General features: G+C 39.9%; 1 protein-coding gene across 1 annotated transcript in view; it reads left to right on the top strand.

Annotated features, from left to right (window-relative positions):
* Window positions 1-62: 62 nt before the first annotated feature.
* Window positions 63-15,059, top strand: part of ALKBH1 (alkB homolog 1, histone H2A dioxygenase) — a 29,345-nt gene continuing 14,348 nt past the window's right edge. Inside the window, exons 1-3 of the mRNA XM_061611867.1 lie at window positions 63-240; window positions 8,284-8,392; window positions 8,619-8,781. Of these exons, the coding sequence (XP_061467851.1) occupies window positions 109-240; window positions 8,284-8,392; window positions 8,619-8,781 (404 nt within the window). The 5' untranslated portion in view covers window positions 63-108. The remainder of the gene's footprint in view (window positions 241-8,283; window positions 8,393-8,618; window positions 8,782-15,059) is intronic.

The raw sequence follows: 15,059 nt of genomic DNA, 5'->3' as shown, positions 1-15,059 counted from the left end.
CTTGAAAACAGAAAAAGGTGACTTTAGCCGGTTGGCGACCGGTGAGCCAATGGGAGGCGAGCTCTGCCCCTTCCGCTGAGCGCGTGCAAGGTCACTCTCAGCGCTAAGATGGCGGCGGGCACAGTTGTCGTGCGCGAAAGCGGGGAGGATGCCTTCCGTCGGCTCTTTCGTTTCTACCGGCGGTGGGAGGGCTCGGATCCTACTGGGGTGATTGATTTCTCGAAACCAGCGTCGCGACAGGTAAACTGGGCCTCCCCTTACATCCTTTTCAACTCTGGCCCTCTCACAGCTTGTATCCATGGTGATAGCTGCTAGGCAGGGATGGCAGCCGCCTCCTACGAATTCATCTGTGTCTGTTTGCCCCGTTTTTGCACGTGACCCTCTGGAGGAACCTTCCGTTCTCTGCCTCGCATTTTTTGTTTCTGTGTGTGGAGTTGGGAAGGCTCCTCTATAAAGAGCTGGAGCAGAGTTAATCTAATTTGCCTTCAGCAGCGTAAACTAATCGAAGAAGTTTTCTACGCAATCATAGCCAGTCCACACATGACGTTTTGAAAGATCTGCCGTTTATTCATTGTAACACTTGACGCCAGACTTAAGGATTTGCAAAATATCTAATCAGCTGCTTAGTAGATATTTAATCCTTCACATGCATTGACCACTCCAGTGAGCAGTTCTTTAGAGGGGCAAGCCAGCTTTTACCTAATCATAATATATCCAGTGAGGTGGTAAAATCCTGGTCTGTACCGCTAAAGGCTGCAGGTAAGGAGGTTGACATTTTTTAATTATTCATAAGAACATAAGAAGAGCCTGCTGGATCAGGCCAGTGGCCTATCTAGTCCAGCATCCTGTTCTCACAGAAAACAGAAGCTCATAAGCAGGACCTGAATGCAAGAGTACTGTCCCCTCCTGTGGGTTCCGGAAACAGGTTATTAGAAGCAGAGCTCACTGGGTGACCTTGGGCCAGTCACTGCCTCTCAGCCTCAGAGGAAGGCAAGGGTATACCACCCCTGAATACTGCTTACCATAAACGCCCTATTCATAGGGTCGCCATAAGTCGGAATCGACTTAAAGGCAGTCCATTTCAATTTTCTCTGCTTCTGTCTATGATGGCAGAACACAGCCATCATGGCTAGTACTACATGCAAGGTTTTGGGGGGTGTTGTTTTTAAATCAAGGAAAGCTTTTAAAAATATGACACCTCCACCTTCAGTCTGAAGTAGTATAGCCCAGGATTCCACTTCACTGTGCATGGATTGCGAAAAAGACTAATAATTGGGTGTTAGAACAAATTAAACCAGAACTATCATTAGAAGCTAAAATGATGAAACTGATTATCATACTTTGGACACATAATGAGAAGACATGATTCACTACAAAAGCCAATAATGCTGGGAAAAACAGAAGGGAGTAGAAAAAGAGGAAGGCCCAACAAGAGATGGATTGATTCCATAAAGGAAGCCGCAGACCTGAACTTACAAGATCTGAACAGGGTGGTTCATGACAGATGCTATTGGAGGTCGCCAATTCATAGGGTCACTATAAGTCGTAATCAACTTGAAGGCACATAACAATAACAAATGCATAAAATGTATGACTTGAACATAAAAACTGATTTTAACCATTAGCCATATAATATTATCCACTTCGACTGGCAACAGCTCTCCCAGGCTCTTCAATCTGAAGTGTTTCCTAGCCCCATGAGATTCTTTTAAAGAGAGATGCCAGGAGTTAAATCAGATGTTCTATCTGTAAGGCATGTGCTGTATTACTGAGCTATGACATCTCTACAAAATGGCTCTAAATGTTGTTAGGGTGGACCCTTGGGATTGAAGGGGGCGAAGGATAGTAGTAAACTAAATCCTCATGAACAGTTATGTACTACTAGAAACCATCTTGGCAAATAAGTGGCATATATATAAATAAATAATATGAAGATCAAATTTACAAAGACTCAAGCCGGAGGGGCTGGTTAATCTTTAGAATATCTTTTTCTGCTGACCAAGTGAAGGGGGAATTCTGGAGGCATTAGCTGATGCTCATGGTGTCTTCAACAGACATTGCGAATACCATGTTCTGTTGGCCTGACACCAGTATTCTCATCCTTTCCATTGGGGAGAAGTGGTCTCAATCCCTTGAATCATTTCTCCTCCCTCAGCAACAGTAATTAACCAACCATATGAGGAAACAAGGCTTCATAATGTGTCTCCTCATTTGCGTAGAACAGAGTGGGAATATTATGAGAGCCAGTTACTGGTTCTACCTGCATATTACAGTTTTGGAATCATGGCGTTTGTAGTAACCGTTTTCCTTATGTCATGGAGCCTTTGTCCATTATCTCTCTGGTCACAGACAACTAGACACAGCATCTGATGAGCTGCTGTTCTGTCTCGAGAGAAAGAACGAACAGCACAATCCTAACCATGTCTACTCAGAAGTAAGTTCAATTAAATTCAGTGGAGCTTACTCCCATGTAAATGTGGTTAGGACTACACCCTCAGTTATTTTCATAAGATGATTGAAACTTGGTTAAAGTTTTTTTAGAAACAGCTTGATCGGTAACAAGATTGTTCTAAAACAGTAACACCACAAAAAATAAATAAAGTCACATCCACTTGTCAACTTTTTCCACTTGTTAATCATCAGGGGTCAAAACTATATGTTACATATAGTGCCATGATTAATTTTAGGAGTATTGCTGCAATTTGGTGGAAGATTAGTGTTGAGGGGAGGGATTTGAACCCTTTCCTCTGATTTTTCTCTAAAAATCTCTCATCTATTTTTACTCCCAGTGCTAAAAAGATAAAGATACACGTGAGTCCTGAAACAGGATCACTGAACTATCTGTAATATGTAGTTCTGCCTTTGGTTGCTAGATCTAAATCCTTTTGTTCCTTAAAGAACAAAAAAAAATTAATTCATTCAGTTAATTTATGAATCACCTTTCATATTTGTCTCAAGCTGATTTTAAGATGCATCTGATCTGACCTTAGGCTCTTGATTATGAAAACTAAACTTACAATAACAGCTGGTTTTTAAGAAGCCATAGAATAAGCTTTTTGCTGGGACAGACTGCCACTGAAGCTCTTTGAAAAATAATTAGCGGCATGGACACATGGCACATGAGCAGCTAAAAAAGTGATCCAACTATAGACATGGGTTGTCTATGACAGCTGGAAGCCTGGAAGAATATGCAAATCTCTGTGCACGCTCAGAGAATCAGCCAAATTTAGTGGTGTCCGGATGAGCTTTACAAGTGAAAATAGAATGCACATCCAGATGCATTTCTGCATCCATATTAGCTGGTCTGTGTGAATGGAAGCTTGCTTTTTCACAGGGATTTTTCTCGTTGGATTAGGTCAAAGGGGTCAAAGCCTGGTAAAAGTGTTTAAGGGGAATGTAATATAAAGTATATGAAGTTCAATATAAAAAGGAATAGGAAGGCTTAACTCTTCTTTAAAATGCTAAATTTACAGGGTGCTTATTGAAAATAACATGCAACTGATTAAAAACTGTTTATATAAATAAGAACTGATCTTTAGAACTCGCCCCCACCAAGTTGATGTCCTTACAGCAGACTCAGCTACCAGAAACCTAGATGTTGTTTTCTGTTAATGTCTTCTGTTGTTGCTAAACTTGTTCTTGAAAACATCTGGAGCTTACCACTGTGGAGCGATGTGAAGGCCTGGAAAAAAAATTGAAAAATTTTTGGGGAAAGGTATCAGGAAAACATGGGGAAAGCTTTGTTTTCCCCAATATTTGTGCAGGGCTTCACATCTCTATCACTGTGTTAGGCAGTGTTAGGATGGCAGTGTTAGGATGCATAGACGATTGTCCTGATCTTGCAACACTATTGTTACATATTTAATGCAGATTCCAAGGTAATTTTATCCTTGTCCTTTTGATGGGTCTGTAAAGCCTGAATCTGTATAATCTCTTCTGTATCATGGCCCACTCACTTGTTTGGTACTTATGCAATGCCTCTGATTGTCATCCTTGTCTGTGGCAAATGTACCGATATTTGTACTTCTCTGTGCTTGATCTTTTCATCAATGGACTTTAAACATTGATGAGAATTCACAAAGTTCAATATACCTTTGCAGGGAAGCTCTGCATAAGAGCACACACTGTGTTGTAATTCATCTTACCAGTTGGGAGTGCTCTGCTCTGCGTTCTCTCTTTTTCCTATCTTTGAAAAAAATGCTCTTTGCATTATTATCAGACATGTTCAATAAGGAAGATTCTGTCTTGCCTATTCCTTCTTACCCACCTGATCCCATTATCTTCTGACTGTTGCAGGAAATTAACTACTGAAGAGAAAATTAACAATAAAGGTGACATTTTCACAGTGACAGAGGATTAACACTGTCTTCAGTAAGAAAAGATCCCTTTTTATTTCATTAAGGATAACATATTAAAAGTGACTACTAGGTATTAACAATTTCTGATTAGCACCAGTGCTTAGACAGGTTTACTGGTCCTCAGTTAGTACTGTAATGAGTGCAGTATAATTACAGCCCTCCCCAGGAGAATTTCTGTCACAGAAAGAAGCTCTTCAGACCTTAAGATTACATAATTATGATTACCCTCTCATTTCTTCAGCATCGTTTGTAGTTTCAATTAAAATCACATATCCACTGGAGTTAGACATTAATGCGTTTTCCCATTTGAAACTGGGATTCTGCTCTGTCACAGGCTATAAAGTGTTGTGGCTTTCTAGCTCTAGCAGTCCCTGTGTTAATAGCCATTACCATACATAATGTTGAAATTATGGTGCTGGGAGAAACATAAACTATTTGTCAGAATTTTGTGATTTCAGGTTTCAGTATCCCACAGCCTACTGAATCAAGAAATAAAATCTGCCACAAACTCTCATAGGCCCAAAGAAGCAATTGCACTTTTATTGTCCGATATCTGACAGTTCTGCTATGATGAAAGCAAATGCTGTATTGCTTTGAAAAGCTGAAATTCTGTATATATCACATGCCTCTAACAGATGTTTTGCAAGCTGGCAGACTACAGGAAACATCTGTTAATAGGCAAATTTGACAAATCTTGGATAAATATGAGTGTAACTTTGTTTTCCTGGATGCACTTTATATAGTGCATCAATGTATTCAAGGATGGCAAGTTCACTATTATTTCCATTTTAAAGTTGGAGTAACAAGGCTGAGAGACTGTAGGCACAGTCCAGCATACAGCCATAATACAACTAACATCAGTCGCACTTATTTCAACAAGTCATACTATTTAATTCACGAATAGGCATACTTATAGCCAACAGATATTTCTCTCAAACTTTAAAAAGCAGGGAAATTGGGCAGTTATAGTGAATGCACCAGGGGAGCAGGAGACTTGACCTCTTCTCTGAGATACTGTACTGCCCTACAAATTTGTAAAAATGCAAACACCGTTTGGGTTGGTCTTTCATAGTCCAATCCACTTCCTGTGTAGCTTGGAAGAATTTGGTAACATGTGCCTCTGAGCATATGGTGAGTGGTGGCAACACCTTCCATCTCCAAAGATGGAGAATTACATTGTGTATGTTTGTTGGTGTTGTTCTTACTTTGCTTCTTTTCTGTATTTACTGTTTCTACAGAGAATCTAACCTAGAAAATTATATTTCTCTCATTATTCATCCTAGAAATCTGTGGCAAATTTATTTTTATTAATTTCAAAGCCTTTTAATTGGTCAGTGTCATATGATGGTGAAGACAGGCTATTGTGTTTCAAACAGGAGGCTATGCTCTATTTCTGCTTTGGGCGCATTAACGGTTGAGTCTGAAACTGCAGTTTGATGTAAAATCAGTACAGAAATAGAAGAGGACAACAAAAAGGGTAGAACAAGAGCCCTATTCCAAAAGATTAGAGAAAGGGAAATTTAAACCAAAGGTAGGGATGCTGAATAATCAACAGGGGAACACACTGACTGACCAAGATGAAATAAAAGGAAGATAGAAGCAATACATTGAAGAGATGCAAGGACAACAGATTCATTCACGGAGGAACCGTATGATGAAGAACCAGAAACTTTAGAATGCGAGGTGAAAGCTGCTGTTAAAATACTTGGAAGAAACAAATCACCAGGAATAGATGACATACCAATAGAGTTGCTACAAGCTACTGAGACTGAATCTGTCCAAACTTTGACAAAAATCTGAGAGTTGCTAGGAGATCCCCTTTTCCCCTCACAGAGCTTCAATCAAAGCGGCTGACTGTTAAACCACTCTGGCCACTGGAGCTCTGTCAGGGAAACAGGAGACTCCTCTCAGCACCCTCACAAACTACACTTCCCAGGATTCTTTGGGGGAAGCCATGACTGTCTAAAGTGAAATAAAGGTCTGGTGTGGGTGTGGCCCCCTGATTAGCCAAGCCCAGCGGCTGTGAGTCTGGCTTTTAGAACACTGACAGTTGGTTCTTACTGAGCATGCCCAACATATTTGAGTTCAAGCCAAAATTTCTTAAATTAATTAAAAATCAGCCAGGCATTTTTTTAACTTCTTCATCTTCTGCAGTTTAAAAGTTAAAAAAAATGCCTGGCTGATTTTTAATTAATTTAAGAAATTTTAGCTTGAACTCAAATATGTTGGGCATGCTCAGTAAGACCTTTGTCAGAGTATGGGGTAAGGTCAGTAATAGGATTACAGGTGCTCTGTGAACCTGGCTGATTTTTAATAAATTTCAACAAATTAGGAGAACTCTGACAAAAAAGTCCAGATGGGGTCTGGTTTTTCTCTCTCTCTTTTTACACTTTTAACTTTTTATTCTCTCTGTTTTGCGTATTGCCATGAAATTTTAAAGGGTTGTTAAGCAAGCGTTTCTGAGTTCAGGACCATTAAGTTTTGTAAGGTTTTGTTTTGTAATGAGTTTATGGGAAGCATTAGAGTGTCATGGGGGGTATTTTCAATTTAACATTGCGGAATGCAAAAAATCCATGCTACAGTATACAGCCACTCTTGTGGCTGTATAGTTCTGCTCCATTGAACCCAGTGAGTAATATCTCAGTTAACAAATTCTCCAGGAAAGAAGCTCCTCTTAACAAAGTCATTTTGGGGCGTGTGGGAGGCACACACAGGCTCTGACAAGAATGTGGCTCCTTGTCTAATGGATTACAGCTGCAGGCAGCTCTCTGACATAGGGCAGGAATGGTGTTCCATGCCAGGTGGCATAGGCGCCTCCACAGCAAACAGTGCTTTGGGTGCCCCAGAAGCACTGTTTACTGCAGAACTGTCTGCCCAAGTGTAGGGGAGGATGGCAGAGAGACCAAGCACAGGGTGGCAGCAGTGGCTGTCCCTTGCCTGCCCACTCGAGTGTATGGCGAGGAGAACTGCTCAAAGCTTTCGATTGCTATGACAAGATGCTACATGATAAAGAAAAAATGGATACGTTTTGGAAGAAGCCTTCAAGTGGTCTGTATGCAAGGCTTACCTGACCTGGTTGTTTCATTTCAGACATGCATATTGTTAGTTTTGAATAAAAAGTTTGCTGAAATATGTTGAACTGCTCTTCTTTTTTGTGGTGTAGGAACCTATCCCTATTCTTTCCATGTTATTCCTACCACTGGTACCAAAGTTTCTGTTAAAAAAGTAATGTCCAGGATCGCATGTACTTTGTTAACTGAGGTGTTACTGTACTTTGATCATCCAGTGAATCTAAATGTAATACTATCCAATGAACCATACTAGTTTTTTATTTATTTGCTTATTATTAAATTTATATTCCACCTTTCCTCCAAGGAGCTATAGGTGGCATACAAACTTTAAAACATTTTAAGGTTTTATGGTATAATCTTACTGTCTCCACAAATTTATTTATAAGAATATTAAAACATTTTTATCTTAGCATACATGTCTTTTATCCTGGCAAGATTCCTCCTGCCCTCACCTGTTCTTTTCCAAGGTTGACTTTGGGAAGTATCATAGTGCTTTCCAAGCATGCCCAAACTCAGCACAAAGCCTAGTTGGTTTCCCTGCTCTCCTTGGGAGAATGGTAGGGGGCCTCCCTGACTTCATGCTGAATCCTGGAGCGCTTCAGCAAGCAACTCAATAGGGACAAATTGCCCTTAACTCTGAGCTAAGGAGAATGTGGAGGCTTACTTTCATAGCTGTATTTAGCCTCTGTGACTACTTTGAACTCAGTGTTGACATCACCATCAAGACTTAGTACCTCTCTCTCTCAAGGAGTCAGGCAGGGTTGGAAGTAAGCACAAATTATTCTAGCAATCAAATCCATCCAAATTTTGTGGATCACTGTTCAGGTGTTTCATACTCAACTATTCTCCACCAGGTTGTCAGCTCTCCCCTGAGTTTCTCCTCAGTAAGTGATCAGGATGCCCACAAAGCAGGACTACGTCCAGTTAGTCAGTGGAAAGCCTATGGTCTGGATAACTATCCAGGTGAGTGTGTTTGTATAACAAGCAATAAAAATAAATAATTATTTTCATGGGGTGTTTGCTTCTCTCAATATTAGTGATACAAACGTAGTTGGGAGAAGATAGTGTTATTTCTGAAAGACACAGGTTGTAAGCTCTGTGCTCCTGCTGTTTCTCAATATCTTATCCAATGTTCACATGTATGAAGGCCTTAACTATTTTTTTCCCATCCACCTCCATTTTTGTCTAGGGTTTATATTTATACCAGATCCCTTCCTTCCGGGTTGCCAGCGTCACTGGATGAAGCAGTGTCTGAAGAAGTACACCCAGAAGCCTAATGTGTGCAATTTGGATATGCACATGTCTTCTAAGGAGACCACTGATCTTTGGGGGAAGAGTCAGCATCAGCTGCGGTAAATCTTGGCTCCAAATAATCCCATGACAAGTTTGATAAAAGGTTATTTGCATAGAAAAGCCTCTTTTAACTAAAGTACCTAGTAGAGCCTTTGAGTCAGTTTAAGATTAACCGAGGAGCTAACATGTTTATATTCTGATTGTTTTACACTAACCTATATATTCTTTAAGAGAAACTAGGTAATTATAATTTTTGGAAGGAAAGGGTCCAATTTAACTTTTGAAAATCTGATTGTACACTAAATTTAAGAGACAGCTTTGTCTTGGATGATAACTATTCTGCTCTCTTTCTGGCCAAAGATCCTGCAGTTGCAAGTAACTCTGATTCTGATGGCAGGCATGGATTGGTTGCTTTGTCTCTGAATTTGAAGTTTGGACATTGTGACATGTATACAGCATAGATGCAGCAGTGGTCAGCAGGGCTGTGCAGGCAAGGCAGTGATGCTTGCCTGGCTTCCCAGTGCCGAGTGTCACCGCCGCTTACCAAGAAGGAGAGGCGTGAGGCGTGGGAGCTCAGTGCAGGGGCAGAACCAATCAGCTCCTACCGCCATACCCGCACCTTGCTAAGCTCCCCGCTGCCTTGTCGCTGTCCCACTTGGTAAGTGGCAGCAGTGCTTCGTGTTTTGAAGCCAGGCATGCAACCCTGCCCCGCTGACCACTGCTACTCTTACGGGGTCTGAACTGACAGTGACTGACCCAGAAAGAGATCTTGGAATTCTTAAATCTAAGCAGGAGAGACTATGAAAATGTGTTTAGAGATGTAAAGCCCTAGGGAAAACACTGGGGGGTATTATTATTGTTGTTGTTGTTATTATTATTATTATTATTATTATTCCATCCCTTCCCCATTCTGCTGGGTTTTGTTCCAGGCTTTCACATCACTAGATATGCTTGACTGTTTCATGGTTTCTTTGTTTTTTAATTTACCTGCCAGTTTAGAAGGGGAAATATTTAGAATAACTATTTTCTTCGCAACCCCTCCCTTTTCTTTTTATAAACAGGAACAGAGCCTTTACGTGGACATAACATTTTTTGTGGCAGAAGCTGACATGGCTACTTACAGTGAGGGGGAGGATGGACAGAATAATCATGTAATCAATCAGTCAAAAGGTTGGGCCCATAGAAGAAAATTAAAGGCCTTCTCACTTTTCCCTTTGAGAGTTGATTCCATCCCAACCTTTTAGGAATTTGTCTTTGACTGTTCTGGAGGCAGTGAGGAAGCTGCGCTATTCAAACAGTACTAAAGATACAGTTTTTGCAGTATGACAATGAATTAACCTAATTTGTTGTTGTTTGACCTGAGTTTTTGACGTTATAGTTGGGCATACTGCAGGGCCAAAGGATTTAATGAGGCTGAAATGCACTTGCAGAGTAACGGGATTAAAACTTGTCATTATCTGCACATTGAGCCACTTATTTGTAAAGGCCGCTGTTCTGTTTGACGTTGCAATGAAATTTAAATGCTGAAGTTTTACCTCTTTAAAATTTTATTCCAGCATCAGGATGTGATATTGGTAAAAGGTTTCAACAGTGACTGTAATTACCCATGGAAGTCTTAAAAGGGGATGTCGGAATGTTTGCTCTTCTTTTCTGTTGGTCATTTTTTTAAAAAAATACTGTCCAAATGTGGACTGTTTGATTTTCATGTTCCATATACAGTAAAAACAAGTGAGCAGCCTTCTCCATGAGTGAGCAAGTCATGGACTGGATGCTGTTCCATCTTGGCATACTTTCCCCATACCATCCACTGCAACCACATAGGCAGAATTTAATATGCAGCTGGTTTCCATTCAGAATGAGGCATTCTTTTATGGATGATATAATTGGTGAAGTTTGTTTTGTTCCTGTTATAGTCACTCTTACATTGTTGTTGTTATGTGCCTTCAAGTCGATCACGAGTTATGGTGACCCTATGAATCAGCGACCTCCAATAGCATCTGTCATGAACCACCCTGTTCAGATCTTGTAAATTCAAGTCTGTGGCTTCCTTTAGGGAATCAATCCATCTCTTGTTTGGCCTTCCTCTTTTTCTACATCCTTCTGTTTTCCCCAGTATTATTGTCTTTTCTAGTGAATCATGTCTTCTCATTGTCCAAAGTATGATAACCCCAGTTTCATCATTTTAGGTTCTAATGATAGTTCTGGTTTAATTTGTTCTAACACCCAATTATTTGTCTTTTTCACAGTCCATGGTATGCACAAAGCTCTCCTCCAACACCACATTTCAAATGAGTTGATTTTTCTCTTACCCGCTTTTTTCACTGTCCAACTTTCACATCCATACATAGAGATTGGGAATACCATGGTCTGAATGATCCTGGCTTTGGTGTTCAGTGATACATCTTTGCATTTGAGGACCTTTTCTGGTTCTCTCATAGCTGTCCTCCCCAGTTCTAGCCTTCTTCTGATTTCTTGACTGTTGCCTCCATTTTTATTAATGACTGTGCCAAGATATTGAAATTCGTTGACAAGTCCAATGTCCTCATCGTCAACTTTAAAGTTACATAACTGTTCTGTTGTCATTACTTTAGTCTCGACATTCAGCTGTAGTCCTGCTTTTGTGCTTTCCTCTTTAACTTTCATCAGCATTGGTTTCAAATCATTATTGGTTTCTGTTAGTAGTATGGTATCATCTGCATATCTTAAATTATTGATATTTCTCCCTCCAATTTTGACACTTTCACCTTGGTCCAGTCCCGCTTTCCATATGATATGTTTTGCATATAGATTAAACAAATAGGGTGATAAAATACACCCCTGGCTCACGCCCTTTCCGATGGGGAACCAATCGGTTTCTCCATATTCTGTCCTTACAGTAGCCTCTTGTCCAGAGTATAGGTTGCACATCAGGACAATCAGATGATGTGGCCCCCCCATTTCTTTTAAAGCATTCCATAGTTTTTCATGATCTATGCAATCAAAGGCTTTGCTGTAATCTATAAAGCACAGGGTGATTTTCTCCTGAAATTCCTTGCTCCGTTCCATTATCCAACGTATGTTTGCGATATGATCTCTTGTACCTCTTCCCTTTCTAAATTTAGCTTGGACATCTGGCACTTCTTGCTCCATATATGGTAAGAGCCTTTGTTGTAGAATCTTGAGCATTACTTTACTTGCATGGGATATTAAGGCAATACTTTGAGAATTACTGCATTCCCTGGGATCCCCTTTCTTTGGAATCGGGATGTATATTGAACTCTTCTATTGAGGGCCATTGTTTTCATATTTGTTGACCATTTTTTTTCAGTCTCAGTAGCTTGTAGCAACTCTGTTGGTATGCCATCTGTTCCTGGTGATTTGTTTTTCCAAGCAGCTTTCACCTCACATTCTAAAATTTCTGGTTCTTCATCATACAATTCCTCCATGAATGAATCTGTCATCCTTGCATCACTTGTATAGAGTTCTTCAGTGTGTTGCTTCCATCTTCCTTTTACTTTATCTCAGTCAGTGTGTTCCCCTGTTGATTATTCAACATCCCTACTCTTGGTTTAAATTCCCCTTTAATTTCTCTAATGTCTTGTTCTACCTTTTTTGTTGTCCTAATTCTTTACAATAACTATTGTAATAGTTCTGTTTGTCCCTACATACTAGTCGCTGTATTATTGCATTTAGTGTTCTGACAGAGTTTCTGTCTCCTTTTGCTTTTGCTTTCCTTCTATCTTTAACCATTTTAAGAGTTTCTTCAGTCACCCACTGAGGTCTTTCTCTTTTTAACTAGAGGTATTGTCTTTTTGCATTCTTCCCTGATAATGTCTCTGACTTCAATCCATAGTCCTTCTGGTTCTCTATCCACTAAGTTTAAAGCCTCAAATCTGTTCCTTATTTGATCTTTATATTCTTCTGGGATGTTATTTAAATTGTATTTTGGCATTATGAGTGCTTTATAGTTCTTCTTTAGCTTTACTCTAATTTTCGATATTACTAGTTCATGATCTGTACCACTTTCTGCTCCTGGTCTTGTTTTCGCAGAAAGTATGGAACTTCTCCATTGTCTGCTACCGGTTTGATTCCTGTATTGACAATCTGGTGATGTCCACATGTACAGTTGCCTTTTCGGTTGCTCAAAAAATGTATTTGCAAGAAACAAATTAATGGCTTCACAAAATTCAATAAATCTTTCTCCTGCTTCATTTCTATCTCCTAAGCCCCATTTCCCCACAATTTCTATTTCTTCTCTGTTCCCTACTTTTGCATTTCAGTCCCCCATGATTATCAGCACATCTTGTTTTGGTGTATGATCAATATTGTCCTGTACTTCTGCATAAAATCTCTGCAATTCCTCTTCTTCTGCGTTTGCCGTTGGAGTGTACACTTGGATGATGGTTATGTTAAACGTCATTAATATCACTTGCTCAGACCTTGCATTATAGCTCCTAATTGCTTTTGCTACATCACTTCTCACTATTAAAGCAACCCCGTTTCTTCTTAATTTCTCATTTCCTGCATAAAATATTTTGTAGTTACCTGATTGAATTTCATCCATTTTAATTCAGTCGCGCCAAGTATTGTAATGTTGATGTCTTCCATTTCTTTCTTGACCATTTCTAACTTTCCCTGGTTCATGCTTCTCACATTGCATGTTCCTATTGGCTGTGTGGTACAACTCCAGACTCTCCTTTGGCATCTGTGAACATCATCCTCTGGGCTTCCTTTCGGCTTTGACCCAGTGGCATCATTAGTCACAGCGCTACTTGTATTTGTCCATTGTTCTTCCCCAGTAGCTCGTTGAGTGCCATCTGACCTGGGGTTCTCATCTTCCAGCACTATCTCCTGTTGTATTTTGATTCTTTTGATATTGTTTTCATGGTAAGAGGTATTCAGAGGTGGTTTACCATTGCCTTCCTTTGAGTCTAGATGTATCTTATTCTGGTGTCTCAGCTTTGACCATTCTGCCTTGGATGACCCTGCTAGAAGTCTAGCCCCTTGGTCTAGACTCTTGATGGCATTGCTCTCAGCTTCTTCAACACTCTCAAACTCCCTCACCACGTTAAGGTGTGCATCCTAGAGGAGTTACACTCTTTCCTAATTCTATACATATATCATTTTAATGATATTCAGATATTTTAGGGTACATTTGCTGATCTTGATATCAGAATCATACTGAGTTTCAGGGAGGGCAGATTTATTGTAAATTTTGTTTGAATTTTTTTTGTAAACTTGATTCAAATTAAAGAAGGGGGTATTACTGGGCCTGAAGATACACAATTAGGGCTAGGCTCAACTGGTTGATTTGTAGGTTGATTGCTAAGCACAAAACCCTAATAAATAATTGTATATCCCCCAATACTAAAATAGGAACATTATAAAAATAATATTATGATGTTTTAATGCTTCCACTGTGCATTTTTCTAATGAGCTGACATTTTAGAAATGCTCATATAAATAAATAAATGTTTGGAGTAATGTGTAATCCCCTGGTCAGAGATGCTGGGCTACTTTCTTGGCCAACTAGCTACAAGCAGATCCCACTGACAAACTGTTAATATCCATTCTCTCCTGCAGTAGAAAATGTTTCAGAGCTAATTTCTTAGTTATTGAAGAAAGTGATGCCATGCCAGTGTGAATATACAGAGTTGAATGGGGATCTTTCAGCAAAACCACAGGTCCCAGATGAGCTGTCAAATGCAGGGCTATTAAATAGCAGCTAATGGATTGCATGAGAAATTCAAAACACACACAGAACTGTTAGGAGGCAAGATTGGGGGAGAGCTGGAGGATTCCTTGAACTTTTCCACACCAACAAACAACAATGAGACCAACAGCCATTTCTCTGCTGTTCTGGAGCTTTTGTAGTTCTCAAAGTTTTACATTTAAATTGCATTTAAATTCTGCTTTGCAGCACTCTCTGCCTCCTTAATTAGGGGCACCCTGCAAAGATGTGTCAGTGTACTTCACCAGTCCTGCAAACCCCTTCCTATTCCTCCTCCCACTCATCCAGCTCGTCTAGTGCCCTTCAATCCTGACCTACAATTCTCCCTGCTGCTGTGTTCTCAACTGTGTGAGATATCACATTAGCCACAACTGTACTTGCTTGGGAAACTACATGAAAATGTTGTATTTCTAGTTTTATAGCTTACTAGAAGTTTGTCAAGAACTTGGTGTCTCTGAGTCAACTAAAAGCAGAATTTACTCTAGGCACTAAAAATGCTAACTTGCAAGTGCCAAATTCCATGCAGTTTCTCTGTGGCCTCTAAGCTCGGGGCTATTTGTGGATCTTGGTGTCACTGGCAATGTTAGAAAGTTACTTCATAAAAGTAAGTGGAATTTCTTATATAGT

The sequence above is a fragment of the Rhineura floridana genome, chromosome 2, assembly GCF_030035675.1.
Source record: "Rhineura floridana isolate rRhiFlo1 chromosome 2, rRhiFlo1.hap2, whole genome shotgun sequence".
NCBI lineage: Eukaryota > Metazoa > Chordata > Lepidosauria > Squamata > Rhineuridae > Rhineura > Rhineura floridana.
Note: the sequence above shows the minus strand (reverse complement) of the source record. Positions and strands in the feature narration are given on the sequence as shown.